The sequence below is a fragment of the Trachurus trachurus genome, assembly GCF_905171665.1.
Source record: "Trachurus trachurus genome assembly, chromosome: 11".
Lineage (NCBI taxonomy): Eukaryota > Metazoa > Chordata > Actinopteri > Carangiformes > Carangidae > Trachurus > Trachurus trachurus.
The window spans coordinates 16209530-16237502 of record NC_139904.1 but is presented as its reverse complement, the minus strand read 5'-3'; the positions used below and the strand labels follow the sequence as shown (position 1 = coordinate 16237502).

At 40.7% G+C, this 27973-nt stretch overlaps 3 protein-coding genes across 3 annotated transcripts; 1 reads left to right on the top strand and 2 right to left on the bottom strand.

Moving 5' to 3' along the window:
• Positions 1-118: 118 nt before the first annotated feature.
• LOC310993208 (G-protein coupled receptor 20) lies at positions 119-5644 on the bottom strand (the record flags this gene model as incomplete). The annotated part of the gene is made up of 4 exons (XM_083981523.1): positions 119-706; positions 982-1114; positions 5043-5299; positions 5459-5644. The coding sequence occupies 4 exons, from the start codon at positions 5642-5644 to the stop codon at positions 119-121; spliced, it is 1164 nt and encodes a 387-aa protein (XP_083837649.1).
• A 5885-nt stretch (positions 5645-11529) lies between these two features.
• Positions 11530-13611, top strand: cfap20 (cilia and flagella associated protein 20). Its single transcript, XM_083982012.1, has 6 exons — positions 11530-11691; positions 12501-12580; positions 12672-12783; positions 12953-13141; positions 13241-13354; positions 13491-13611. Exons 1-6 carry the CDS (start codon positions 11608-11610, stop codon positions 13494-13496), a joined length of 585 nt encoding a protein of 194 aa, XP_083838138.1. The 5' UTR covers positions 11530-11607; the 3' UTR covers positions 13497-13611.
• A 2730-nt stretch (positions 13612-16341) lies between these two features.
• dgat1a (diacylglycerol O-acyltransferase 1a) lies at positions 16342-27646 on the bottom strand. The gene is made up of 17 exons (XM_083981456.1): positions 27098-27646; positions 24677-24764; positions 20802-20842; positions 20537-20622; positions 20217-20269; positions 19592-19697; positions 19219-19347; positions 18729-18803; positions 18527-18630; positions 18313-18351; positions 18151-18192; positions 17982-18026; positions 17480-17592; positions 17233-17298; positions 17044-17131; positions 16667-16729; positions 16342-16550 (listed from the first exon to the last, which is right to left on the bottom strand). The coding sequence occupies exons 1-17, from the start codon at positions 27448-27450 to the stop codon at positions 16404-16406; spliced, it is 1638 nt and encodes a 545-aa protein (XP_083837582.1). The 5' UTR covers positions 27451-27646; the 3' UTR covers positions 16342-16403.
• Positions 27647-27973: the final 327 nt, after the last annotated feature.

Below are 27973 nucleotides of genomic sequence, written 5' to 3'. Positions count from 1 at the left end.
CAGCCTCTGAATCAGCATAACTGTCCATCACTGTCTCTCTGGACTGATCCATCCACAGGTGTGTAGGGTGAGGGGGAGTAGGGGGGAGGGACACACACACACATACACACACAGCCGTCTAAGCAGAGTGGTCCATGCTGGCTGCAGAGAGGGGAGTGCTGGTGAGAGTGAGGGTGGCCACGCTGTGAGCTATCGCCAGCGCTGTGCCTGAACATTTATTCATCGAGTTCCTCTCCATTTCTCCCCCACTTGTGTTCCCGGCCTCCCCGTCTCCCTCCCTGCCTCCCCTCCTCCTCGTCCTCCACACCCTCTTGAAGCTGTCTGTCACGAAGCAGTAAACCACTGGATCCAGGCAGCTGTTGAGGCTGCTCAGGGTCACCGTGATGTGATAGGCGAGCACGTGCCCCGCCCCCTGGCCCAGCCCCTCCCCTCCGACTTTGACCCGGAAGTAAACCAGCACCTGGCGGATGTGGAAGGGCGTGAAACAAATGGTGAAGACCACCAGGACCGTGGCCAAGAGCCTGATGGCACGAGTCCTCCTCGCCCGGCTCTGCTGGGGCATCAGGCCATGGTTGGAGGAGAGGAAACAGGCCACACGCAGCGTGAATCCCACCACAGCGAGGAGGGGGAGGAGGAACTCCAGGATGGTGAGGTAGAAGAGGGCAGGGAGGAGCACGCAGGATGAGCTGGACTCCAGCGCTGTGGTCTGTAGAGAGGAGGACAGGCGGGGAACATCAAGTCTAGAAATGGATCCTCTCCTTTAAATGAATTATCCATCTAGGAGTTATCCCCTACATGACTATTTTGGCTTTTCACGTATCATGTATTTGTCTCATTTCAGATTTTATTTTAAATTCTGCCTGATGTTTTAGACATACAGTATGTAACTTTTTCTTTCATTTTTGTGAGCCCATGATATCAACTGTAACTTTAATATATCCATAATGCGTTGTGTTCATTGTGCTTGTTCTGTGTCCTCACCTGGAAAGAGTAGGTGACCACGACAGCGATGAACCACACGGTGGCGCTGACACACCTGGCTGCTCCTGCGGTCCTCCAGCGATGGAGAGTGCTGGATGCGTGAACAACGGCGAGGTACCGATCTACACAGATACTGGAAGGGGATGGGGGGGTTAAAGGGATAGTTCAACATTTCGGCAAATACAGTATGCCTATTGCCATAATTCCTACAGTCATAGAAGTAAGTTCATTACCTTTAATTAATTACAGATGTTACTGGTTCAAAATTGCGGGGTTTTTCCTGCACTGCAGGATCGCGTGATCGCGTGACTTTTCACCACAACTGTTTTCCTCTAGGTGGCAGCACCGTACTAAATACTGCTCAGACGTTTTGGGGACAATGCTGACAGCCTGATAGCCGCGATTAGGAGTGGCGCTGTTCATGATACAGAATACAAGAGGATGAAAGGAGAACTAGCTGCAGACAGTAAATAATATAGTAGCCTCGTTTTTCAATGACAAAATGTAACGACGGCAGCTACAGTAGACTATAGCCCACGTCTCACTCTCTTTTTTCGGTCATCTGTCTCGTCATCTCCAAAATGTGTTTTTAAAATGAGCCAACTACAGTACTGTGCAGTAGTGCCGCAGATTTCTCACTCCGCACCTTGTTTGAGAGTGCAGCTGGATGATTTCTTGTGAATGAACGGGTCTGTGTCACTTTGGGGCTGGGCGATAAAACATAGGATAAATAACTTTCCCTCGATAGAAGACGCGGCCGATACAAAGTCTATAGGTTTAATTCATCCATTTTTTGACAGACAACACAAACAGCCAGTGATAATGAGAGTGGTGACACCGTCAGCCATGCAGCCGGCCTGGACTTTTTATTTTTAATTATGAAGGATCATCTGCGCAGAGGAGGGACGGTTGAAACAGCATGTTTTAAACAGAAACTACTGACATTACTCTCGTTTTTATGAAGCATATCGGACAACATACTAGTGTACTTGTTATTGCCAAAATGTCACATAATTTCTCACAATATAAATAGGTCAAATAAATATTTTTGTCCCGTGCGCAATTGTCAAGATCCGCATTTCGATTAAACTCGCCTTTCTTCTTTTGTACGAGTTGTTGGACAACTGCATTTTCATTTAATTTACTTATTTCCCTGCCCTAAGTCATGTTTATGGATACACAGTTGAACATATTGTCATTTTTCCCTCGGCATTTTCCCCTCACTTTGCTGAATATCTGTTGATTCACGTCATAAACACGAACATTAAAAATATGTGGTGTTTATTAAAAATACATGTTGTTCATTCAAATCGGTTGTTGTTCATTGCAAAACAGTTAGGCTATTAATTTGGTGATTTATATACAGATATTGATCGCGCAGTGTGACCACAATCACTACGCACGGTGGCGTGAGGGACATTTGAAACAGCTGTATCAATCGTCCCTCCAGCGACTACTGACAATAAAACCTGTTTTGCCTCTAAACTTCAAAACTATGACATTTCATAATTTAGGACCTGTTTATGTACGAATTCATCTGTTGTTAGGTCATATTATTATTGCATTAAACACACAATACAACTTTTGATCACTTTCTCCCCGGCTACGTTGGTGGAGATCTCCCACACAGTAAAAGATTTAGGCAACACATTCTTCCAGCTGGCTGTTTTTCTTCCAGTTACAGAAAATAGCCTATGTGCAAAGTACCACATTAACATCTCTATTCATATAACGCCCATCGAAACAGCTGATTTACATGTCGGCCGTTAAGGCAAGGCAAGGCAAGGCAATTTTATTTGTATAGCCCGTTTTTACAAACAGTTTGTCTCAAAGGGCTTTACATGGCATCGTAGCAACATCCTCTGTCCTTAGACCCTCACATCGACTGAGGAAAAACTCCATGGAAACCCTTTTAACAGGGAAAAACAGGAGAAACCTCAGGGTGAGCAACAGAGGAGGGATCCCTCACCCAGGACGGACAGACGTGCAATAGATGTTGTTACAGACAAGAAAACAGTTTACAGTTTGTCACAGAATGTGCGGAATATGGAAATGTTAACACATGGCGATTGGCCATTCACGCGGCTTTGTTCTTGGTTTCGGCCAATCAGCTTATAAGCACATGGCTAATTATCAGCTTTCAACCAATCGCACTGTTTTAATGTGTGTGTGTGAAAGTTATTTTCTTTAGTTCATTTTCGTTTCTTTTGGATTTTTTTTACAACAATGTATCAATATAATATTGTTTTCGTTTCATTTCGTTATAAAAATCAATCCCTTTTCTTTGAAACAATGAGATTGAGCAGCTAAAACTCAATAAACTCAACCATGGCTTGTCTTATTGTTAATCTGAACGCACATGTATAAAGGGCAGAGTCAAGGCAGCAGATAAATCACAAAACATCAACGCGTCCGTGAGCGCAGCGCACCTCATTTTCTCCTGTGAAGAAGAAGAGAAAAAATAACCCCATGGTCCGACCTGACCCAGTTATTTAATGTTTAGGTTTATTTAGAAGAAGTCTGATTATGACTGCTGTTCTGGATCAGATTATTTGCTCATAATTCGGGTTATTTTCAAACAGTGGCCAAACAACAGATCAATTAATTATTATAGACTATATTTTCCATTTTTGCTAAGCGGTTTGTTCTGAATTAAATAAAAGCCTGTCCCATACAGCCGCGTGTGTTACGCCGTGTTTTGTTGATGCTATCATCTTTGCCTTGCGCAGATGATCCTTCATAATTAAAAATAAAAAGTCCAGGCCGGCTGCATGGCTGACGGTGTCACCACTCTCATTATCACTGGCTGTTTGTGTTGTCTGTCAAAAAATGGATGAATGAAACGACTTTGTATCGGCCGCGTCTTCTATCGAGGGAAAGTTATTTATCCTATGTTTTATCGCCCAGCCCCAAAGTGACACAGACCCGTTCATTCACAAGAAATCATCCAGCTGCACTCTCAAACAAGGTGCGGAGTGAGAAATCTGCGGCACTACTGCACAGTACTGTAGTTGGCTCATTTTAAAAACACATTTTGGAGATGACGAGACAGATGACCGAAAAAAGAGAGTGAGACGTGGGCTATAGTCTACTGTAGCTGCCGTCGTTACATTTTGTCATTGAAAAACGAGGCTACTATAGCCTATTATTTACTGTCTGCAGCTAGTTCTCCTTTCATCCTCTTGTATTCTGTATCATGAACAGCGCCACTCCTAATCGCGGCGATATGTGATACATAATCATCAAGTCATAAAGCAAGACAGGCTTTATCATATTACAATAGTTTCTGTGATTTAGGCAGTGTATACAGTAGTTAGTTCTAGTTTAATAGCCTAGAGTTTAAGCTGTGGATTACTGCACAGATCACTGAGTCATCCGCCTGTCGTCCTCCGTTCTCACAGATGCCACCTGGCGGTTGTTTTGGCACATTGAGGCTTTTCATTAAAACCTCTTGTCTCGCCAAAGAAAAAAAATGCATGAGTCTTGTGCCGTCTCGCGTGGACCACGCGTGAAGTCCGCAAATTTGAACCAGTAACATCTGTAATCAACAATTAAACATTAACTTAATTAATGTTTGCTGCTCAGCACAATGGAGGTGAATGGAAGGGTCCCCTGAATTTTTTCGGTCACCAGCCGCCACTGAATCCAACAACTCCAAAACGCTCTCGTGGACAAGTTGTGACCTGCACATTCGCCACGCTATGAAATAATCATGTAAAATCATGTAACATTACGACACATGAAGTAACATTACGGCCCAGCAGCCATGTCTAGTTCCGGCAATGCATTTACCTCGAAAACAACTCTGTCTTGTAATAGCCTATTACATTATTATTTCAAAGCGTGGTAAATGTGCAGGTCACAATTTGTCCACAAGAGCGTTTTGGAGTTGTTGGATTGTGTATTTGATGAGTTTTGAGGGACAGGGGACCTGTATAATTCACCTCATTCTGTTCGCTGAGGCGAACACAATGGAGGCGAATTGCCAAAATGTTGAACTATCAGGTTTTCTGTCTTTATATGCTGATGATGAATGATTAATGGTGGCACGACCCACCCACCTGGTCAGAAACAGGATACTGCAGTACATGTTGACAAAGTAGCTGAAGGTGTGAACGTAGGAGCAAGCCACGCAGCTCCCTCCACTGTGGTACAGGGCAATGCGAGCGGGCAGGGACAGCGCCACCAGCAGGTCAGCCACTGCCAGGTTCATGGTGTAAACTACAGGGGCTGAAGAGTGGGTGGAGGCCCCGCAGAAGATATAGAGAGCCAGACTGTTGAGGACTACCCCAACCACCAACATCACACAGTTACACACCTGCAGCAGGGAGGAGGTGAAAGTTTAGTGCCTTGCGCAAAAGCAGTTTGACAGTGGAAGAGTTTTGGGTCCTTCACATTTACCACAATAGCAATTCTAATCAATGGATCTAACGTCGACCAAAATGGGCTGTTTTTTTTATTTATTTTTTTATCTCACCATGAGAGAGACCCACACAGCGTAGAAGTCTTGGTACAGCTGCACATCCAGGTGGGCTAACCTGTGCAAGTGCGGCGTACCCCACCGTTGGTCCCAGGCGGTGCAGTTAGTGGCGTCTGGAGTCAGGAGAGGCAAGAGGGGCTCAGTGGAGGGAGTGGAGCTGATGTTGGCAGGAAGACTCTCCATTGGTTGAAAAAGATGACTGAATAGCAGAGCTGGGTTATTTTAGGCGAAATACAGAAGCGAGAAGAGAAATTATAAACATTATTATTATCTATTAGTGCAAAACCAATTAAAAGCTTTAAAAGATTGACATACTTTGTTTCTAAACAAAGAGCTGTCATTGTTTCTGGTGAGAGATATGGTGAGAGGAGGGTGCTGTATGAACAATAAATGATAATCTGCATATAAGGCAATTTTGTAATGTGTTTATTGGCAGCAGAAACCATGGTGGCAATGCATCGAATCAATTATGATTTTGTGTGTTTTTGTGATGACAAAAATGAATAATTCCTTCAGACTTTTTCTTTTTACTTTAAAACCTAAAATCATTTCCAATGTTTCCAGGTTTGTTTCCAAACTTTTAACCATCTTTGCTCAGATTATATATAATATTCAGGCTTCTGTTGTACACACTCCCAGCAGGAATCTAAACTAATGACTCCCATAATGTTTACTGGAGACAAATGCCTCAACCTTTTACCCTGGAGTCAGCCATAGATATTGTATTGTAAATAGAACTGAACAGCTCAAATTCAAAGTAATGGGGAGTACAGAGTTTGGATTAAAACAACTCAATAACCCAAGCTTAAAGAGATGACACACACGCACGCACACGCACGCACATGCACACGCACACACGCACACACGCACACACGCACGCACGCACACACACACACACACACACACACACGCACGCACGCACGCACGCACACACACACACACACACACACACACACACACTAAAAACTCAAAGAGTAATGACTTCTAGAGATGAAAAGTGGTCAACATCTGCATGAGTTAATCCAGAGAGAGACTCATCTTATAAACAACGTCCTCTCGTACTGTGGCGATGACTGAATCCATCTTCATATGCTCTCTAAAAGGATGTGACACTCTCAACAAAGTTAAGTACATGACCTTGCGTCTTACTTTAAACACAGCGTATAGTGTTGTATGAATCATGTCAGTGTGTGCTGCAATTTAACAAACTGCTGACACATTTTGTGTCAAGGCATAGTGTATGCGTATGTCTCGAGCGAATCACATAAATTTGATGAATGTCTGGTAACTATACAATATCCTAAATATAGACAAAGACATTTAGGGTAACTAAACTTTAGAGGATGTTAGGACAGATAGAGCTGTGTCAAACAAAACCTGGCAGTTTTCAAACTATGGCGTCTTCAGCTGTAGGAATGAGTTTCAATCACTGATCACTTCTTTTCATATGTGTACACTAAGACTGCCATAATTTCATCCAGAGCTGTTGTATTACAGTAAATCGTTTTGAGAGGATTTCTGTCTTTGTGTTTTTCTTTGTGCTCCTTCCCTCAATAACCCTAAAATGCCAAAACTTAGCAAGTACTAAGTACATTAAAAAAAAAAAAAAATTCTGCCTAGTCAAGAGTGTCATTGATTTAACAAAGTTGAGCAATACATTGAACCAGGAGAAAAATACAGATATGTAGCCTATTGTGCATCGGATCAAGTTGAAATCTAAACGCCAGTCCCCATTCACTTTCACCATTGCAATAATACATGTGTTTATAATCAGAACACTTGTTGGTTTGAGGCGTTCTCAAGGTGTTAAAAAATAGAAAAGTCTTGGCTGAAACATAAAAAAAAAACTCCAGTGTTGAAGAAGAGAACACTTCTGTCCATAGATAAACAGCTGACGTTTAGGTCTTACACACCGGTGTTTTAAACATGTCACACGTTCCACACATTTACAGTGTAATCAGGAGTTTATAACTTCAATATCACCTAATGACAGCCTATAACACAGATTCATTAATGTTAAACTACAGAAACAATAACTCAAGTTAGGTGTTTTGGAAAATAGATTTTAAGAATAAAAAGTATTATTACTTATTTAGTCATGACTATTTGATCTGGCAAAGCCATGTTGTACAATACAATGACTTATCCACATATTCCATCAGCGTTGTTTAAATGAGGAAATGGATTTGAATTGACACCTGGGTGAACCCATTCTCTGACTGGACTGGAAAAATTGTTCCTCACTAAAAACGAGGACAGAAAACCAGACTGCTTACTGTTAAAAGTTACTTGCCAGACCCACTGGTAATGGCCAAAAATGTCTTTACTCTTCTTATAAAGACCAGAGACAGATGAGTTCCTATCTGTTAACATGTCCTGCTGAGGAAGGTCTTTCCACTCTTCATCATTGTACAGACAGTTGGATAAAACATGGTCCTTCAGGACCAAAAGACAGAAATATACAGTCACTCTGGTACCTTAATACCAATTCTGTTTTTATTCTGCACTTTTTAAAAATGTTTATATAAAATAAACAATGTATCAGCATGTGGGTCTTTCACTCTTACCCATCACTTGGACTTTGGTTTGATCATCATATCAAAATTTTACCTTTTCATGTGTGGAGTGCAGGAATAGTACTTTTTTTTTTTTTTGCCAGAAGATAATGGATAAAAAACACTAAACCTACAAAATAATCAACAAAGCAAGCATGTCTCCACCTGCTGCCTGGAGCCTGGACTAACATTTTAGCCCAATAATCATCTTATATGAACTATCAGATCCATAGCTTCCTTCGGAGTAAACCTTGAGTCATGACTCCCAACATTTTCAGACAGAACAATGAAATGAACTCTTAGTGAGTTTTGTGTAATGCCTCATTGAGGAAAAAAACAATAAGCTGCATGTAACCTATTGGTATAAGGGTCCTGACGGGTAGCTGAAATAAATACGACTCAGTCTCTTTTCCTTCAGCTGTTATTGCAATAGGATGCTTAGCTGCAAGGCCCTCAGTTGGAGTTTCGTGTTCAACAGTTTCAGCCTAAGCAGCTCTCAAAGCAAGAATACTAGTGACTGGAAAAGGCAGAGTGATGCAGATATTCATATTTATGATATCATGATCAAGTAAAACAACAAACTCAAGAACACGATCAAGAGGTAAAGTTTCTGAAACCTACCTGAGGAACACAAGGAAGGGATGAAAAAGTCCTTCTACATTAAATCCACCCCCAGTTTCTTACAGATGAGGAGTTGAAGTTGTGAAGTTGCTGAAATTTTGCCCCTTATATTTAATCTTCTATCCTTCTCTCTGCAGTTGGCCAGTGCTTGGACAGGAGAGAGTGAGTGGAGAGTTTGGATGTGACCCTCTCTGAGGCAGGAACGATTCCAGCAGCAGAGCAGGCAGCTGGACCTCCTCTTCGTTTATCTCTCATGTCACACATCATAGAACATGTGGAAAATAATTTCTCCTCTTGTCCATCCTCATCTTCATCCTTTTTGATTTTTCATATGCAGTATTTCTTCCCCTCTTTCTCTGATTTTATTTTCTCTCTCACTCTCCATCTGAATATATGAAAAAGATAAGAGAAAATATAAGGGCTCAGTAAAACAAGATTTGGACCCAGTAAGCAAAGGAATAAGACACATGGATAAGTGTCCAAAAAGGCAGAGAGGGTTGCATGGCTCAATTAATAAAATCAACATGTATACTGCATCAGGATGTCTATACTTTTATATTTGTCAATTGTATTTGTTTTTACAAAGACCGAAATAAACACACTAAATTAAACTATACTGAAGGCAGCTGCTAAATTAGGAATAACAGGATCTAAAGTGAGAGAAGTGGGTTAAGTAATGGGTAGACAAAATTGACAAAGAAAAACTGTGTAAAAACACAGAAAAACCATCAAAGTTTAGGGTACTTTATTTGTCATTGCCACAATGAGACATACAAAACAGACAGCCCCAGACACTAAAACCTAAAAATTAAGTGCTACAGTATAATAATAAATATTTATATGGACAATGTTTTCTTTGTGAGACAAAAGGGAAAAGAGGCCAGAATGGATTAGTTTATTCTAGTAGGGTTTAATAAAGTTTATTTAAAGCTGTCTCTGGGGTGGTCTATCATTGCAAGGGTCTCCGTTTGTTTCTGTTCTGATATCTGGCTCAATTAAGGAAGCATGGAGGGGAAAATAATAGTGAGAAACAGACAAAGAAGTGTAAACTGTGTCTGTAGATGTTTTTACTAGGCTGCCAGGTCTGTGAACCAGTTACACTAAATTTACACACAGACTTCTAGGAACTGGGAGAGACATGGAGAGGTCTTTTACATTCATCCAGACACCTATATACTGTAGAGACGCAGCACTTCGTAAACCACAGTAATATAAACAGTTGGAGAGACCACCACTTTACAGTCCTTGTGTGTGTTTTAATGTGTGTCCAGGTGCATTTGTATGTTTGCGTCTGTGTACAGTTCACATTAAAATGTAAAACAATTCAGTATCAGTCTTTATGAAACTAATAGGCCTATTGCATTTTTGATGCATGTTATTATGGTGCAAAGTGCCTGGCTAATGTTTGATCAAATGTTTCTCTGCTTGTTCAAATATTTGAAACCATTGTCAGATCTACCCAGTTTGTTTAAAGTGCTGGAGACCGAGAGGAAGGATGTCCCACTTGACACTTTAGTGGGATTTACTGGATGAAAGAAGTGCAGAGATACAGTTGTGCTATTTCTGGAAACTGATGCCATTACTGTATGTGGAAATTGAAGGGGCAATCCAACAATTTTACACCAAAAACTTAGTTAACCTGTGCATATAACCCAGCTATGTAGCCTGAAACTGTTAAATGTGGTTGTGGAGGAGTCTTCTAAAGTAGCACTTGATTATCCTGGCTTGCACTTACACTCTTCGGCTCCCTGCCAGATCACAAATCACAGAGCTCTCTTGTAGCTTCATCATTTTTTTTCTGTGGCTCTGTGGCTAGTCCAGTCTTGGACCAGGGACCCATAAGCAACCTGAAGTTACAGTAGGCTAGTTTTTATACCATTGTGAAGTTGACAGCAAAAGAAAACATTATCAAAATCTCTTTTGGGGAAACCAGATCACCCAAGGTCAAGGTAGCTACATCCATTATGGTCAATGATGATTAGATTATGACACATTCAGAGGCTGATGCACCTTCACGTCTTCTGGTTAATTATATTTGACAAATAAACAAGTGAAAAAGCGAATACAACATGCACACATACAGTTTTACTCATATGCAACCTGAAGTTTGTTTTTATAGCCTACCTTTGGAAAACTTGACAACAATTTAAAAATCTAAAAAAAAATTGAACCCAGAGCACCCAGAGTTAGCCCATCATGAGATGCTCAGTGATAGATGATGATTAGATTGACCTAAAGATGTTAAACCCAGTCTCCACTTTAAAGCGCTTCGTAGAGTCCGGCAAAAACTGGTAATTTTTGACCTCTTTGGTGGTGCAATGCATTACAGAGGGCAACCAGGCGGTGTTTGAGATATCACAAGAGCAGCCTTGACTTGTCCAGAAGAGGCAAACTGCATCTGGAACTCTTTGAGCACAGCCCAGCAATTCTTTGTAATTTATCTCTACTAACTGAACTTTATGGTTATAGTGTATAGTTTACTCCATTGTCAAGAGTGATTTTCAATCCAAGTTAACCTTGTTAGCCTGCCTGACAATTGATCAATAACTGATAAATAAAGAGAGTTTCCTAGAACAGCCAACAATGCAGTTGGTGCGTCGGACACCCGTTGCCACGGCGACCGTGATGCGTCACCGTTTAGGAGCCGGTTAAAACAAGAACGAGCGATTCCGTTCCCTAGCAACACCAAAATAATGAAGAGGTGAAGACTGTCCTCTTTTCTTTTTACGTCTCTTTAAAAGATAAGTGCGTTAACATATTAACACGGATTCAAACTATTGTTGCGAAATGTATTAAACTGCAGTTCTCTAAAAAACAAAAACTAACAGCGGAACGGATTATCTAGGGAACAACGGAAGTGGTAGCGCTGGGAACGGAAATCAAATCTGTAAACAAACGTATCGCCTGTTAGCAACAGTTGTAGAAGATCCAAACACATGTGCTAAAACGACACGGGACTAAACGAAGAGGATGTTTAAAAACACATTCCAGAGCGGATTCTTGTCTATCTTGTACAGCATCGGCAGCAAACCTCTTCAGATATGGGATAAAAAGGTGAGCAGCTACCCAGAGTGAACACATAACTTAGAGCTTCCTTAGCGTGTTGTGCTAAAGCTAATTAGCTATGCGTGTATTGCCCTTAGAAGTCTGCGTTTAGGCACATGACTCTAGGTGACGCAGTTTAAAATTACTGCACATTTAGTATAAATAAATTGATAATAAAAATATAAATTGATTTAGTTGGCACCACTTTTCACGCTTTTAGAGTGTTCCCTGTAATATTCCCCTTTGATGACATTTTGAAACTAAACATAGTTACAATTGGTTATTCAAAGCACTAAAAATGGAAATATGAATTACCGAGACTCTTGGCTGAAATAAAACAAATGAAGCCCCCTGTTTTTACTGGTTGTCAAACGTGAGATTAACAGGACACATGGGGGATAGAAGTCGCTGTTGCGTGGCAACAGTTAATAATAGAAACAGCAGTGATGTCATTAGTTGTCGACACGTTTAGGGTAAACTTATCGGGCTGGAAGATGTAAAAGCTCATGACAGTATTAACTGACATCTTATCTGACATCAGCTCCCATATCATACATACATATCTACATAACGTTACACATATACGAAATTATCCTGTCTGTAGACCAAGATGTGTACTGAGCTGTGACCCACTTTATAAATAACCACGCAAACATATCTTTGACATTTCTGTCCTGCAGCCCACAATAGTTTTAAGTCCATGATATATGCATATAGTAATCCTCGAATTGATTAATATCTGTCAAGTTAACCAGAGAGAAACGTGTATGTTTATGGCTTGGTATAACACAAGAAACAATAATTTACTGGGTTCACAGGTGAGAAATGGCCACATCAAGAGAGTGACAGATGATGACATCCACTCACATGTTTTGGAGGTTGTAGGGGCAAACGTCAGGTGAGTTTGTATGTGTAGGAGTACGTCATCTTTCAAAGTCAGTTTGTGCAAACTTGTTCCCACTTTCACCTTATTTCCCTGATTTCTGCAGTACCACCTACATAACGTGTCCTACAGACCCCAAGAAGACACTGGGGATTAAGCTTCCTTTTCTGGTGATGATCATCAAGAACCTAAAGATGTATTTCACTTTTGAAGTCCAGGTGGGGAAGGCACTTGCTCTTGCTGTCTTAACCTTTCATCTTGGTGGCTTAAACAGAAAAAAAGCCCTTAAACAAAAGCCTGTGTGTTATGTGCACACGGCAAACTACTGATTACAACTCAGAGATGATGTTTGGGATTCATAGTCTCTTCTACAATCTTTGCTCTCAGGTGTTAGATGATAAAAATGTTCGGCGGCGGTTTCGGGCAAGTAACTATCAGAGCACAACACGAGTGAAGCCGTTCATCTGCACCATGCCAATGAGGCTGGATGATGGATGGAACCAGATCCAGTTCAACCTGTCAGACTTCACCAGGAGGGCCTATGGAACAAATTATTCTGAGACGCTGCGTGTACAAGTGAGTGCACAGACACAGACTAGGAAACCAGGTGTCCCCAGATGCTACTCGATGACATGATCTACATACCGGTAATCATCTAATCTGTTCTTTTCCCAGATCCATGCAAACTGTCGAATAAGGAGAGTGTATTTCTCAGACAGACTGTACTCTGAGGACGAGCTGCCAGCAGAGTTTAAACTTTATCTGCCCGTCCAGAATCAGAAAGCCAAGGTGACACATACACATTCACACACAGACATATGAAATGATAAAATGTGCATTGACCTGATCATACAGTTCAGCAATTCCTCAGGCAATGGACAATCTTTTTTTTTTTAACAAATGTTTGTGTGTTTGTCTCTTGCAGCAGTAGAGCTTCTCATCCTGCACCATTATCCCAGACCTGATGTGATGTTTAGCTGTAAGATTTCCTGTGTAGAAATTGTATTTTTGAGGCTTTGAGTTTTGAGTGCTGTCTTGTGTTGCTCTCTGCACAATAAAGTTTTTTATGGACTTACCTTATCGACTGTTACATAACATTTTTTTTGATACAGTTCTGCACAAGCACAGATCCTTCCGCTACCATTTGTGATCTGACAAATGATCAGAAAGTCTCTAATCCAGTTATTACTAGAATGCACGCAAAATACTAGTTTCTTTTAAAGACAAAGAAATATAGACGAGTCCAATCATCAAATATAAACAATCTTTATCAAACAACACAAATAATTTCAAGTGAAAGGCTATGAAAATTATTTTCATTCCCGAAACATATAAGCTTTGTTTCACTTTGGATTTCAGTTTACATTTGTATGAACACAATCGCAATACATTTATTTTACATACTGCATCATGTAATAAAATTGCAAAAGACAGTTCAACTTAAAGCTGCATCTTTAGACTTATTCCAAAAGCAAACTTGAGTGCATTGATAATGTTGAAACAGGAAGTGGTGAGTTTGAAACAAATAACACAAAAAGGCAAACAGAGATAAAATCTGCTCTCACAAGAACTTTGATAGTAGGCATTGACTGATCAAATATCATGTTCCTCTCAGACCTTACACATGGGCCGTGTGTTGTTAAAAAGGGGTCAGACTAATATAAAAGTTTCCTTTTGTGTGTTGAAATACCATTTATGTGGTAAAATACAGTATATGCATGGCTCTTCAATAAACTCTCCATGCGCTGTTCAAATGGCAGGTCCCAAATATTTCAACACACTAAACTATATTGTGAATCCATTGGCTACAGAGCAATAGGGAAATGTATTTGGCCTCTGTATCTTAGATAATGTCTTTTACATTTGGAATTCAGGCATTTCTTATTAATTTTTTTTTTTTTTACAGCAGGCACTTTTTTCAACAAGGAATGTGGACATGTAGTGTTTTTGATCACTGGTGTTATGACTTAACAACAGTGTTTTCCCTGAAAAATTATCAATGAGGAACTAATACTGGTCATATTTTTTTTTTCAAAGATGTAAAAAGGCTCAGATTTCACATGTTCTTTCAGTTTTCACTGGGTATTTAGAAAACAGATTAAAATGTCAAGTACTGTAAAATAACAAACTGTCTTCCTGTATTCACTTTTTATATGGCAATATCTATATTGGCAACAGTGCCAGGCTCCACCTTCAAGCCCAAATGAAGAAAAAAAAAGATTCTTCTTGGGAATTCAATACTGAAAAAAATACCTATAGCATGAAAAGGCAGTTTGAAACTCCAAGTATTCCTGCTGCATTTTCTCTTTTACTCAACCATGTACAAGAAAATGTCAACAAGCAAATTAAAGAATATACAAATTATTCCTACACGGGACATTTTCCCCCTCACATGATTGACACAACTTAAAGAATACATTGATAGAAATCTATTGCTTTTACAACATGCGTCTCCTTAAAGTGCAAAGAAAACATTCATTGGCTCAGATCAGTAAATCAACAATTGCAATAAATCATTAGTTTAACATAAAATCCAACATAAATAATATATTAAAGAAGGCACAATATAACAAAACACAAACAAACCATTGGATAATTCTTGTGTAACACACAAAAAAAGTCAATAAAGCCAAGACAAATAACACACCTGTATCAGGTACTGTGACACTAAGAGCTTGCATTGATGTTTGTAGTTGAGAAACAGGAGTAGGCCATCTGCAGGTCCATGACTGTGCAATTACAAAAACATCCTTTTACCCTTCCTTCAGTTTTTGGAGAGGTGTACTTTCTTCATGTAATTTTTTAAAATATAAATCCTTTAATATAAATGTCTGTGATAAGCTTCATTGCACCAGAGCAAAGGATATAAGATATATACAGTGGAGTCAAAAAGTCTGAGACCACTTTCCCCATTCACTTGAATGATGACATAGAATACATGTAAAAAGTTTCACTGTGGGTTAGGGTTAGGAGACATCTTGAATAGGGCTATTAGAACATTTTAAGCCTGAGCTTGCAAAAACAAACTGGCTTCAAAATTTCTGTATTGCCTTTGGATTCAAGAAGAGAGCGATGTCTCAGCCACTGATATAGAAATTACATTTTCACATCAGCTGTTGTGGCTTGCGGTTGCTCGGCAGTGGCTTGTATTTGCTGCACGGGTCGGTGTGTGTGCATTCTGAAATACGCACAGGGAGGAGTGCTTGGTTGGAAGTCGTATTTCCACTTATGAATGCAATGAAATGCTTAGTGAAGTTGAAGAAACTATTAAAGCTTAATTAGGACAGTTTCAACGAGGGCAACTGACCTCTGTATGAGCTCAGGGATTGTTGGCCGCCACTCTAGGAAAACTTAGCACCACACATTTGCTTTTGGTTTTGATTCAAACATATTTCTAGCAAAGTGAGGGATACATTTCAATAACAGAAACCCAAGTGCTATTATGAGTTGATGTTTAAACATAGTGGGGCAGACAGACAGATCTGGTAAAGATGATGATGGCTCCCAAGGTTTGTGAATACTGACATCTGATCACAAAAGGCGTATGTCATACCTAAGTGGAATATTGCTTTAAATCAAGCACTTCCCATGTTGTTGAAATAAGTTCCTGACATTCTCTGGTCCATTTCTCAAAAGTGCAAAAATAAAAACGTCAAGACAGTTTTCCTGCTGTTGCTCCAAATTAGCTGGGCTTTCCATTATTGTTGCCTTAACTTCCTGTACATTCACCCACTGCAGGCTGGTTTATGTGTGTGTGTGTGTGTGTGTGTGTGTGTGTGTGTGTGTGTGTGTGTGTGTGAGAGTGTAGTGTGGGAGCATTATTTGTATTCGTCTGGTACTATGTGGTGCTCCCGTAATGGATGACGTAGTAGTCATGGACATACATCAACACAGCAACAGGCTGGCCTATGATGAGCGAGATCCACACGGCAGCGTTTCCATAGTTTCCATTCAGGAAGCGACCAACAAACCAAGCCAGAGGAACCTACAGAGGTTGAAGGTGAAAGGTCAAAATGGTCTTGTGTCAGTGTGTGTCTGTGCATAAACAGCTGCCAAATTATTCGCCAAAGAGTGAAAGAGATGTTCAGTTCTGTGCCTCACCTGAGCCATCATCCCCATAAAGGCCCAGAGTCTGAACATCTTCAGAGGAACGCTCACCAGGTACTGAAGGGGAGAGAGGAGGAGGAAATGTAACAATAAATCCTACACACTATTTTATCATCAGAAGTTGCACATTAAATTTTGAAATTGCATAAGGCAAGGCAATTTTATTAATATTATATAACACAAATGGGTATAAAACAACTGTGCTCTTAAATCATTTAACACTATTTTATAAGTTACTGTTGTGAGTGAAGCAGCTGTCCAAAACATTAGTGTGTTTACTGTACAGACAATAAGCCTAAGTGAATCAAACTGTTTTGAATGATTAAATAAAGTTTTTTGTCACAGAGGAAAGGTGAATGCTGTTGGTTCACCTCGTGGAAGAAGGCAGACACCAGAAAGACAGCAGTCTGGGCCAGAAACTTGTTGATCCCCATTCTCAGCATTGGCTTGTAGAAGTGTCTGTAACACAGAGAAACACACAAATTACACTGATCCTTATTCTTTAAATGTAGCTTGAAATATCTGCAAGAAAATATTATAATAGAAACTTTGGTGCTCACCTGAGGCACCACTTGTGCACTGGGATATTCCAGTTTGACCAGAAGTAGGTGACAGATTCAGAGTTCCTGAAATAAAACAAAACACCAACATGAGTTATCATAGTTAGTAAATTTACATAAAAATTAGTTGGGCTACACTGATTATGTGTGAGTGTTTACATGTGTTTTTATTAGTTTTGGTCTTTAAATGTTGTGAATATTGCTTGTATGTGAAATAATATCTGAACTGTCTGATCTCTGAACTCACCACCAGTCCTTGTAGAACTCTCTGTCTCCAAACTGCAGCAGCTCTGCCACAAAGTTCAGAGTGGAGTGGAAAAACCAATAAAAGAATATTAACCATATCAGATGGTTAGGGACCTGGGAGAGGGAGAGGGAGAGGAGATGGAGAGGCAGAGGCAGAGGGAGAGGGAAAGGGAGAGGGAGAGGGAGAGGGAGAGGGAGAGGGAGAGGGAGAGGGAGAGGGAGAGGGAGAGGGAGAGGAGATGGAGAGGCAGAGGGAGAGGGAGAGGAGATGGAGAGGCAGAGGGAGAGGGAAAGGGAGAGGGAGAGGGAGAGGGAGAGGGAGAGGGGGAGGGGAGTTAGGGAAGGTGTCTGCGTTGGTAAGTTTACACCGTGGTCACAAAACCCTAATATACATGTGAGACAGTAATCAGACATTGATCTCGGTGGTTCAATATGAAAGGTCAATTGCTGAGTAATGAAAGGTCGTTGTTGTGCATCCTGTGTAGCTCCATCATGATACTCACAGCTAGTTTCAACAGGCGCTCCACCATCCGAGAAAAATCCATTTCCTGTTTTCAGGCACAATGAAAAATAAGTGTTACGATGTAATTATTTTATCTCTAAAACAATATCTTGAAATTTCTTGTTAATTACTAGCCAAAAGCTGTTGTGTTATAGATACAGTATACATACCTGGAATGGTTTCATTGAGTTCTGTATAGTGGGAACCATCCACTGAAAGACACATTTGAATTGTGAAAAGACACAGAAGGTAAATATTTGTACAACAAATGTATATGCTCTGCACACTCTAAAAGGCTTGCCTGCATTGTGTGTCAGATATATTCTACATACCTGCTGTATTAATCCCACCAGCAGCTGCATGAAGAAAAGCTGCAAAAGAGGGAAGAAATTATGATTATAACAAGAGATGTCAGAGACATATACAGTAAATAATATTATCAACTGTGAAGGTGAGACAGTGTGTGTGTGTGTGTGTGTGTGTGTGTGTGTGTGTGTGTGTGTGTGTGTGTGTGTGTGTGTGTGTGTGTACTGTATTCCCTCTCACCATTTCAAAAAGTCTTCTCAGCAGGAAGCTTTTACGTATTCGAGGTGACCGTGGGAAGTTTAGCTGGTAGCAGAGGGTTGGGGCAAAAACAAAGTAGTACATGTCTGAAGACAAACAGAAGAACAACATCATAATAATAATCAGGATTAAAATGTTTTATTTTGAAGAGTGCAGTTAATCCATTTGAAGCCATCACGGTTACCTCTGTGGGTGAGGTTGCCTGGGTAGGAGACATGACTGTGAACCGCTGAGCCATTTGACTGGGCTACAGATGGACCTAAAAAAAAGAAAAAAGCACACAAACACATGATGTAAGTAACTGGTAGAGTCAAAGTGTCATAAAATAATTGTCGCTCTTTCACACAGTTATTCCTAATATTTGCAATATGAAAAAAAAAAACAGTCAGCAGCAATACGTAGGGTTGCACATCTGTCTGACAGAAAGCCACCACATAACATTCAGACTTCAGGATTAAAATATCCCACACATAGTTCACCATAACACCACTAGATGGCAGTAATACAACATGAATATGGTACATAAAAATGCAATATCATATAATCCTGTTTAGCAGAGACATTTGTGTGGATTAATCATTATTCAGTTTATTCACAGAATTACGAGGTGTTTGTATTTGTTGAGATGATTCAACATTTTCTGTGTGTGTGTGTGTGTGTGTGTGTATACTTACATGAGTATGATCGTGTCATTCTTTTGGCTTTGGCTTGTCTGATTTCTCGACACCACCTGTTGGTATCTTGGTAGGAGTACAGCTTGAGAAATAGCACTGTGTAGACAGCTAGGGAGAGTACACCACCCACTGACAGACACACACAAACACACACACACAGATTTTTACTAAGAGCAATACATAGCAATGCACTGTGCATGCCTTAGTGTGCATGTTTGTGTGTGTGCATAATTCATTATAAACTCATCATTTCATTGTCATTTCTGAAGCAGCTGATTCATATTTTTGGGTCAATGTAAAACATACACATGAATGAACTATTTTCAGTCAAGATGCTTTATGTGTGTGTCACATTCATGTTATTTATACACACCTGGGGTCATAGAAGTCACAGTGAGTACCGTCACTGAAGGAAAGATCAACATGGACGTCAGGCTAAGAATGTAAAGAATCGCTCCTGTAGTTTGGGAAATGGTGCCCTGGGTGGAAGAAAAGAAAAACAGACAGGAGTCTTATCACAAATATACTTAAATATACTATAAATTAAGTATGAATATACTTCACTTTTTTTACTTGACACAAAAAAATGGAAAAACTCATAATTTACAAATAAATATACTGCATATGTACTGTAAGAGGAGTTTTGGACCATATCTAGTCAATCTGGAGTTCTTATCAGAGGTGAGAACAGGTATGGAGAGGGCAGGGCTGTAATGTTGAACCTACTGCACAGGAACTATCAAGTGCCTATTTTGAGCAAACATCCTTGATGGGAGATAAGTAAACACACACTCACTGCACTTACACATCGTCTAACAGTACAGCAAGACGTTTTGGATCTAAACAAATGTGGAGTAAAATGTTTCCACAATTTATCAGCACAGGTAAAAAAAAAGATACACTGAATTCAATTTTATGAAATAGGCCAAATTAAAAGTGTCCCAAATAGTTAAATTTGGGTCAAAAGATGAGTTGTCTAGGAAAAAGTGAAGACTTACCACAGCTAAACGTCTCTCTGTGTACAAAGCTGCTAAGATGAACACATTAGACACTGAAACGGAGAACAGAGAAAAAGAGAGAAATCAAGTACAGAAACACACACCGACTGCAAAGTAGTTTCACTTGATGCTAATTGAGAGAAACTTTCAGGCACAACAGTGGATGACCATTTTCTCTTAACAGTTCAAGTATAATTTTATTCAGATTGTTACGACACTACACTGTCTTAAACACCAGTCCTGAGGTCACAGGTGGACAAATGGGTGATTCTGCAGTGGTTCAGCATTTATTTAAGGCGGTAAGATAAAGGCTCCCATACCAATGATAAGGCAGGCTGCTGGCCAGCTATAGGGGTCCTTTAAGAATAGCGACACCACTTGGATAGGGTCTACCAAGATACCATACCTAGATGAGAAAAGAGGGAAGAGAAATTGGTCTCTAGGACTCTCAGTAAAGAAAGTAATTTTACATACTGTGTAATAGTGTGTTTTAAATTGAAAAACAGTGGTGGGATGGGAGGAGAGGAGGTTGTCAGGGGTGAGCTCTATCAGCATCATGCTGGCACAGTATAGGTGTGTACTCACTTTATAATGTTCTCCAAGAAGAGACGTGCATTACTCAGCCCCTGACAGAGAAGATAAGGAGTTGATGAGTATCAATCACAGTATCAACAAGAAACATACAAACAAATACACTTTAGAGTTTACGGTTGTTTTGTGTCTGCACATCGACTTAATCTTTGTTTTTGAGCTACAAATGCTTAGCTGTAAATCTGCCTTATTGTTTTCTTTGCCCACAGCTCTGCTAACGATTAGTCTGCAGATTTCACTGTGTGGGAACAGACCGGAAGCCTTTCTTTAAAAATAAATGTGACTGCAGTTGGTTAAACAGGTAAACACACCTGTTTATTATTATATTATGTATTAAAGCTCAAGGTCCGCGCTCAGCTTTATCTCAGTCTTCAGTTATCTGAGCTTTGCTGGCATAAAACTCAATACACAAAGAGGCAACCCTGCATATGTGTAGCAAACATACAACTTTTAGATAACTTTTATGACAGTAAAGATTATTCTGTGAGTTAGAGACAGTTAAGATAATGAGGACAGTGGGGGTATGACACATGATAAGGTCACGCAGTAGTGATTATGTGGCATGTTGCACCTCAGTCCGCTGGTCTGCCAAAAACCTTGTAGCAATCTGGTTTTGATTCAACTATGTATTTTGTCCCCTGGACCAACCTTTGCCTCAGTAACCTTCACCACGGACAAGAGACCACCGTGAAGTCCAACGTAATAAACAGGAGCACTTGTAAAGAGCATTGCAAAATCAGATTTTGCAACATTTAACTGTGTAGTAGTGTCTTTCCTCTCGTCTCTGTCCACACAAAGGTCAGTGTTAGAAACAGAGCAGTACCCTGGGAGTTGGCAGGAATTCAGCTTCTTGCTCAAAGACACTTAAGGACAAATTGACTGAATCCAGGCTTCCTGCTTAAGAAACCATTTCTATCCAGTGGTGCACTGGTATTTGCTGTCAAGAAGGTTTTATGCAATCTGTTACCTGTGATTTAGTTTATATAACTTTGCTTAACATGCACTCTGACCTGCGATCTGAGTCCTTTTGGGTCAAGTCATTTAAGGCAAATCCATATCATCTATGAATTAACTTATTAATGATAATGCTGGGTTTGTTTTTAATATGAGCCACCTTCAAGCAGACTAAGACAGGGAATGATCTAATCTTCTAAATTATCATTTACAATTTCCTGAGTAATAAAACAATGATAAGATGGCCATTTCAGACAACATCAAAAAAATATCCCAGTAACGTAAAATTCAAAGTATCTTATTGCTGTTTATACCTGTGGTTAATCTTGATGTGTTTTAGGGCTAGGATGGACATATCTGATGGGAGCACCCAACACTGACTTTTGCATCATTTCCTTTAAAACACAGTGAAGCATATAGCCAACCAAGCAGCAGCTGCACTCAAACATGCTCAGCCAATTTCACTCATTATCCAAAAAAAGAAAAAGCACAGTAGGAATACACACAAAACTGTCCAGCCACACACGTTCACACCGGTGTGTCTTTCACTCTCTGAAACCAGTTTGCAGCTGACAGTGGGCAGTTTTGCTTTGCACTGACCTTGTCAGCCTGTGGTCATTTCAGATATTCACATGGTCTATTTGGCTGCACATCAGAGCAGAACGATGATATGACCCAGCTGAGGCCTCACTTACTTACACCACATCCTGGGATGATTGTTGCTTGTCAAGGATCAAAACTCAACATTTGATACACTTATCTTTTTGTTGGTTCACTAGCACAGATGAAGTAGTTGAAATGCTAATTCTAATACTTGTCTTTAAACCTCTGCTTTAATATGGACTGCCAGTATTTGGAGACAAGGGAGGTTGACTGAAGGATCTGAATAAGAATAGGTGACTATTTCCTGGGAGTCACGACACAGGACGATACTTTCAACCAGAAAATATGATGCCACTTTAGAAAACCATTTAAAAAAATGTTTCAATTAACATCAAATCAATATTAGGTCTCTTTTCAGGCACTTCCTGGACACCACAGATGGAAACATCAGATGATTTAAGGTTCAATTGCTCATATTAGCACATCTACACTCTCATCTTGAGAAACAAGTTACCCTGTGGCTGACATTTTGATCCTGGTTATTGAGGACAAATTACACAACTAAGCTAAATGTTCACGACGTGCGCGGTGCGCACACACATACACACACACACACAAAGGGGCACAAGACTCAGCGTTTCCACCTCACACTCCTACAGCTTAATCCAAGTGGCTTCAGCTGTCCCTGGTGACCACAAAATGGAGGACGTGGTCGTCACAGCAATATACACTTTCAAAACTGGGATTAATTCTGTCAGGGAGCTGCAAAATTAGGCCCGATTTAGAAAAAAATGCCACAAAAATACACTGCAAACACACACACACAGTCGCACACAGACACATGTAGACAAAATTCCCCAGCTCACATAAATTTTACACAAATGCAGTGACATGTGCGTACACACTTGCACCAATGCTCAGTGTCCTATATTTAGTCTGGGTCCATTTCAGCTTCATTAGGATTACAGCTAAGTGGATATTTGTATCCTCCATGCCTATCAAAACACGAAAGTGACAGGATTTTCACAGCAGGGTGTCTCAAGAGACACACACACACACACACACACACACACACACACACACACACACACACACACACACACACACACACACACACACACACACACACACACACACACACACACACACACACACACACACACACACACACACACACACACACACACACACACACACACACACACACACACACACACACACACACACACACACACACACACACACACACACACACACACACACACACACACACACACACAGCATTGGGACAGAAAGCACATTTCTCTGGATAGGACCTTGTTGTCCTCAAGCGACCTTAACCCGGGGGGACATGATTAACTGTGACACATCTGTGGCCACTTATGCACTGAGATTAATAATTCACTAATTTAACATTTATTTTACAACAGTGTTGCCAGGCAGGTTTGGGAAGGCAAAGTGGTCAATATGCTTTTATTGTTTTATGATGGCCATGTTGGTATTTGGTTAGGGGCCACTTTTCAACAGCCAAAGCCAGAGTTCCTGACTGACATTCTGATATCTCGCAGATCAGGACAACTACAGAGCATCCTGAAAGTGAAAGTGGCCCACAGCATCTTGAGCAGTGTGGGAACACAGAAGCACAGCTTTAAGCTGCGGGTTGTCATTCAGAGTACTTCTCTCAGATCTTCTGATGCAGCTTTCAAGTGATCTCTGTGACCCTGCATTAGCAAAGATTTTTAGGGGTCATAATCAAAACTGTCCCTGCTTAGAGATTTTATTTTAGTGTATGGAGACGAAGTGGCACTGGAAAGGAAACTCTTTCTTTCTGTATCTGTGTGTACATGTGGTTAGCTTACTGGTGTGAGCAAAGATAATGTTCATAACAACTTATCAGACTCCACGCAGACAACACCCACAGACACAGCAGAGAAAGTCAGTGTAACAAGGAGGATGTTGCCTACTACTGTATATGCAAATGTGGGCTGACACTTCTGTTTTTTGTTGTTAAGGCAACTGTCAAGGCAAGTGTTGTTTGTGAGAAAGTGAGAGACAACAGAGAGGAAGATACAGTGACTCGAATTTCTACAGAACAGCGTGAGGTACAACGGAAGTGCTCACACACAAAATGTCTAAACACAGTTTGTTTTCATTTTTTTTCTGAGTCATTTTTAGACTCGCTCACATTCAAACGTAAAGGGAAGTGACATATAGTTGTGTCAGGTTCTAATTCGCTAACAGTTGACTGTTTTGTAAGGCACAGCCCAGTTCATTTACAGTTACTGTAGAGACACACATGAGGTTATACTCACCAGCATGACGACACACCAGTTGAGGATCCCTCTGTAGTTGCTGTAACCGCTGGCCGAGCTCAGCAGAGACTCCTGGAAGACGTGACAGCTGCAAGAAAAAACATGGGCTCAATAACTGTACTGGTCAAGCTCTTTGTCATCTTTCCTGCTTTTTTTTCATACTGTAACGATTGTGTAGGCATCTCCTGTTCACCCTCAAACCTGGGTTAGGAAACACACTGTATGCATGTTTAATTGGTTTGGCAGTGAGGCAGCATGATTCAAACCTTACACAGCATCTATGACTCATAGTAAGCCAATTCATCATCAGCTTCAAATGGTGAAAAAAAAAGCATTTCACACATTAGACATGATAGTGTAAGGGGGGAACCACTCCTGCACATACTGCTGCATTTCCAACTGCAATAGCACTCAGTGCACCTCCACCCATCCAAGGGATCTGGAGCTGCACCAACTTTTACCAAGTCAAAGATGTTAACATCATAAATATGTCTGATTTCTTTCATCTAGATCCACACATCAAAATGCTTCGTTTCACAATATGTAGGAATGTGATTTACAAAATGTTTTGGATCCACTTCCCTTTGACTAGATCTGCACTGAAATTTAATGGGATTCTTCCTGGCCTACACCCCATCACTCCACCAGAAGCAATTTTGTGTAATTGTGCTAAAAAACAAACAAACACACAACTAAATAGCCTAAATGTGTTAGAAAAAATAAGAGGTATAAGCAAATGGTCAGTATGGTTTCTGTCCTTATTTTGACAACCCATTGAATCTGAGCCAAAGCTGGAAGGGACAAAAACAGAGCAATCAATAACTGTATCCCTCACATTTCACCTTTGAATGAATGAATGGATGGATGGCATTTTTTCTTCCCACGACTGCAATAGATAAGGAGAAAAGTTACGAAATCTAGGTTAAAAGTTAGTGTGAAAAGTCAAACGACTCATCATATTAGCCAACAATTATACGTGGCAGAGAGTAAATGGAAGGGGGATGAAAGAGAAGGAGAGCAGGAAGGAAAGAGGAAATAGTAGGAAGGACGTAGAAATGTAAAAGTAAGGAGATGGGGGTTGAGGGAGTAGACTAATGGAAAGTCAGCAAAAGTGGAGCTGGAAAGAACATTTGAGTAATGAGTGGAGAGGTTCCTAAATGTGGCAAGACCAGGCCAGCAGAGGAACGTGCAGACAGAGAGATAGGCACAGTGTTGCACAAGCAGATGCCATTGTTGTTCCTCAGCTGCTGTAATACAGAAAAGTGACACTACACAGTACACGTACGTGGAACAGCTGGGAAGACTCCACTAAACTTACTACAACCACTTTATTTCATTCTGGTTGCAGCACCACATTAACTTCTGATGTAGGAATGACATGCATGATCAAGAGCGGCGGTGTCCCCTTTATAGGAATGCATGTTTTCAATGTGAAGACATGTCTGGACAAGTGGATGTTTTATCTATTTATAAATAGTTACAATTAAGGGTAAGGATTAGGCCCTATAACCCTAAACCACAGCCAGAGGTGACATCCAACATATTGTATTTTAAATAATGGTCCAAATCTAAATTCATTCACTTAGCAATGATATATGAGCACACACACCCACATACACACAACAGGATATCTGAAGCTTAGCCAGAGTGGCCATGGTCAACGCCCTCACAAAGGCCTGTTCTCCCCCTGATTGCTCAGTTTGGCTGGGTTGCCAGTTATATGAAGACTCAAACATCTCCCATTTAAGAATCATGTAGGCCACTCATGTGCTCTTGGGAAACCTCCAATGAAGCAGATCTGTGCTTCAACACCATCAAGTCAACTCAGCTCTACAGACAGGTGCTTTGACCTCATGGCCTGGTTTTTAATACCATTTATACTATCAGTTGTGAGACCGCCGGAAAGAGAAAGTGTCCTCTGCCCTTTCCTGAATGTCCAATCAACTGCACTGACCACAGGTGGCTTTCGATCAAGATGTAAGAGACATCCCACAGAAGATCAAGAGGAGTCTGATACACCAAAGCTAAATTACAAGAGTCACTGTAGAGAGTTTTAGCATCATGCTGCTGCATCATAACACAATATGAGAAGAGTAAAGGGGTCTGACCTGGTCCATATTACCCCCTCAAAAAAGCCACAGCTTGTCTAAGAGAAAGGTCAATTGCAGTGTTTTGTTTTTTTGCCCATCCACACCAGACAACATGGGCTTGATTATTTAGGAGGGTGTAGGCTACAGTTTGGTTTTAGACTAGTCTTCTTGTTTACAAGAAAAATAAGGCTGATTACCCTCATCTAGGTCATCTCAATATCAGAAACCTCAAGACCCAGATTAACCCAGACTGTTTAAAGCACACTTTCAGAGAGATTAAGGAGGCCAACTTCAACGTGGTGTTATAACTGTGCATGAAATTACTGTTTACCTGAGTCTCTCGTTTATATCTTCCACTGCACTCCTCTGTTTCCTCGCAGTGTTTGTGGGTTGCTGCTGCTGCTGCTGCTTCGGCTGCTGTTTCTGCTGTTTCTGCTGCTGCTGCTGTTGCCCTGACACCCCCGGTTCTCTCTCCGTCTTCCCGTTGTTACTCGCATGCCTGTGCACCTCCTCCTCCGGCTTGCCTTTGGCCGGATGCTGTGGAGGTTTCTCGGCGCCTGCATCGTGGCACTTGCTCCCGTTGGCTTGCTTCGCGCTGGTGGCCGGTGGTCCGCCGCTGCTACAGGAGATGGTCGTCCTCCTCCGGCGGGTGACGGGCCCTCTCATCTCGGCTCTGTCGCTCATTTCAGTGGCTTCAGTCGTGCAGTTATTTTCCTTTCTTTATTTTTTTTTATATATATATATATTTTTTCTTTTCTTTTCTTTTTTTACCTGGCTGCCATTTCTGATCACACTGAAACCTCTCACTTATCCCCGTCCCTCTCTGTGGCTTTAAATAACCACTTACTGTCCAGAGTCCCGTGTGGTGTCAGTCTCAGTACTGAAGAAAACGCCGCTGCAGCTCAAGGTACACTGACAGCGAGGTTGCCAGGTTTGTGCTTTCAGCAGCTGACATCCCCCTATCGAGTCAAAGTGCCAACCCATTTCCGGATTAGCTAAACTAATACTGGGTTTTTTCCTGAATATTTCATAGTTAAAAGGAGACATACCGTTGTAATCGCAGAACTTTTTTTTATTATGACAACGCTATCTAAGACTGAGGACATTTTTTTTGTAAACCTTAGAAAGCCGTAGCCTCTGTAATAATTTAATTGGCTTAAATGGGCGAAATATATCTTAAGTGACCCATTGTTTATATTTAAGTGAA

Coding starts and splice junctions, on each gene's coding strand:
- cfap20 (XM_083982012.1), top strand. CDS start 11,608: ATGTTTAAAAACACATTCCAGAGCGGATTCTTGTCTATCTTGTACAGC. Junction 12,581..12,671: donor GTTGTAGGGGCAAACGTCAG/GTGAGTTTGTAT, acceptor TGATTTCTGCAG/TACCACCTACATAACGTGTC. Junction 12,784..12,952: donor ATTTCACTTTTGAAGTCCAG/GTGGGGAAGGCA, acceptor CTTTGCTCTCAG/GTGTTAGATGATAAAAATGT.
- dgat1a (XM_083981456.1), bottom strand. CDS start 27,450: ATGAGCGACAGAGCCGAGATGAGAGGGCCCGTCACCCGCCGGAGGAGG. Junction 16,730..17,043: donor TGTCTGCCTTCTTCCACGAG/GTGAACCAACAG, acceptor TCTCCCCTTCAG/TACCTGGTGAGCGTTCCTCT. Junction 16,551..16,666: donor TTATGGGGATGATGGCTCAG/GTGAGGCACAGA, acceptor CAACCTCTGTAG/GTTCCTCTGGCTTGGTTTGT.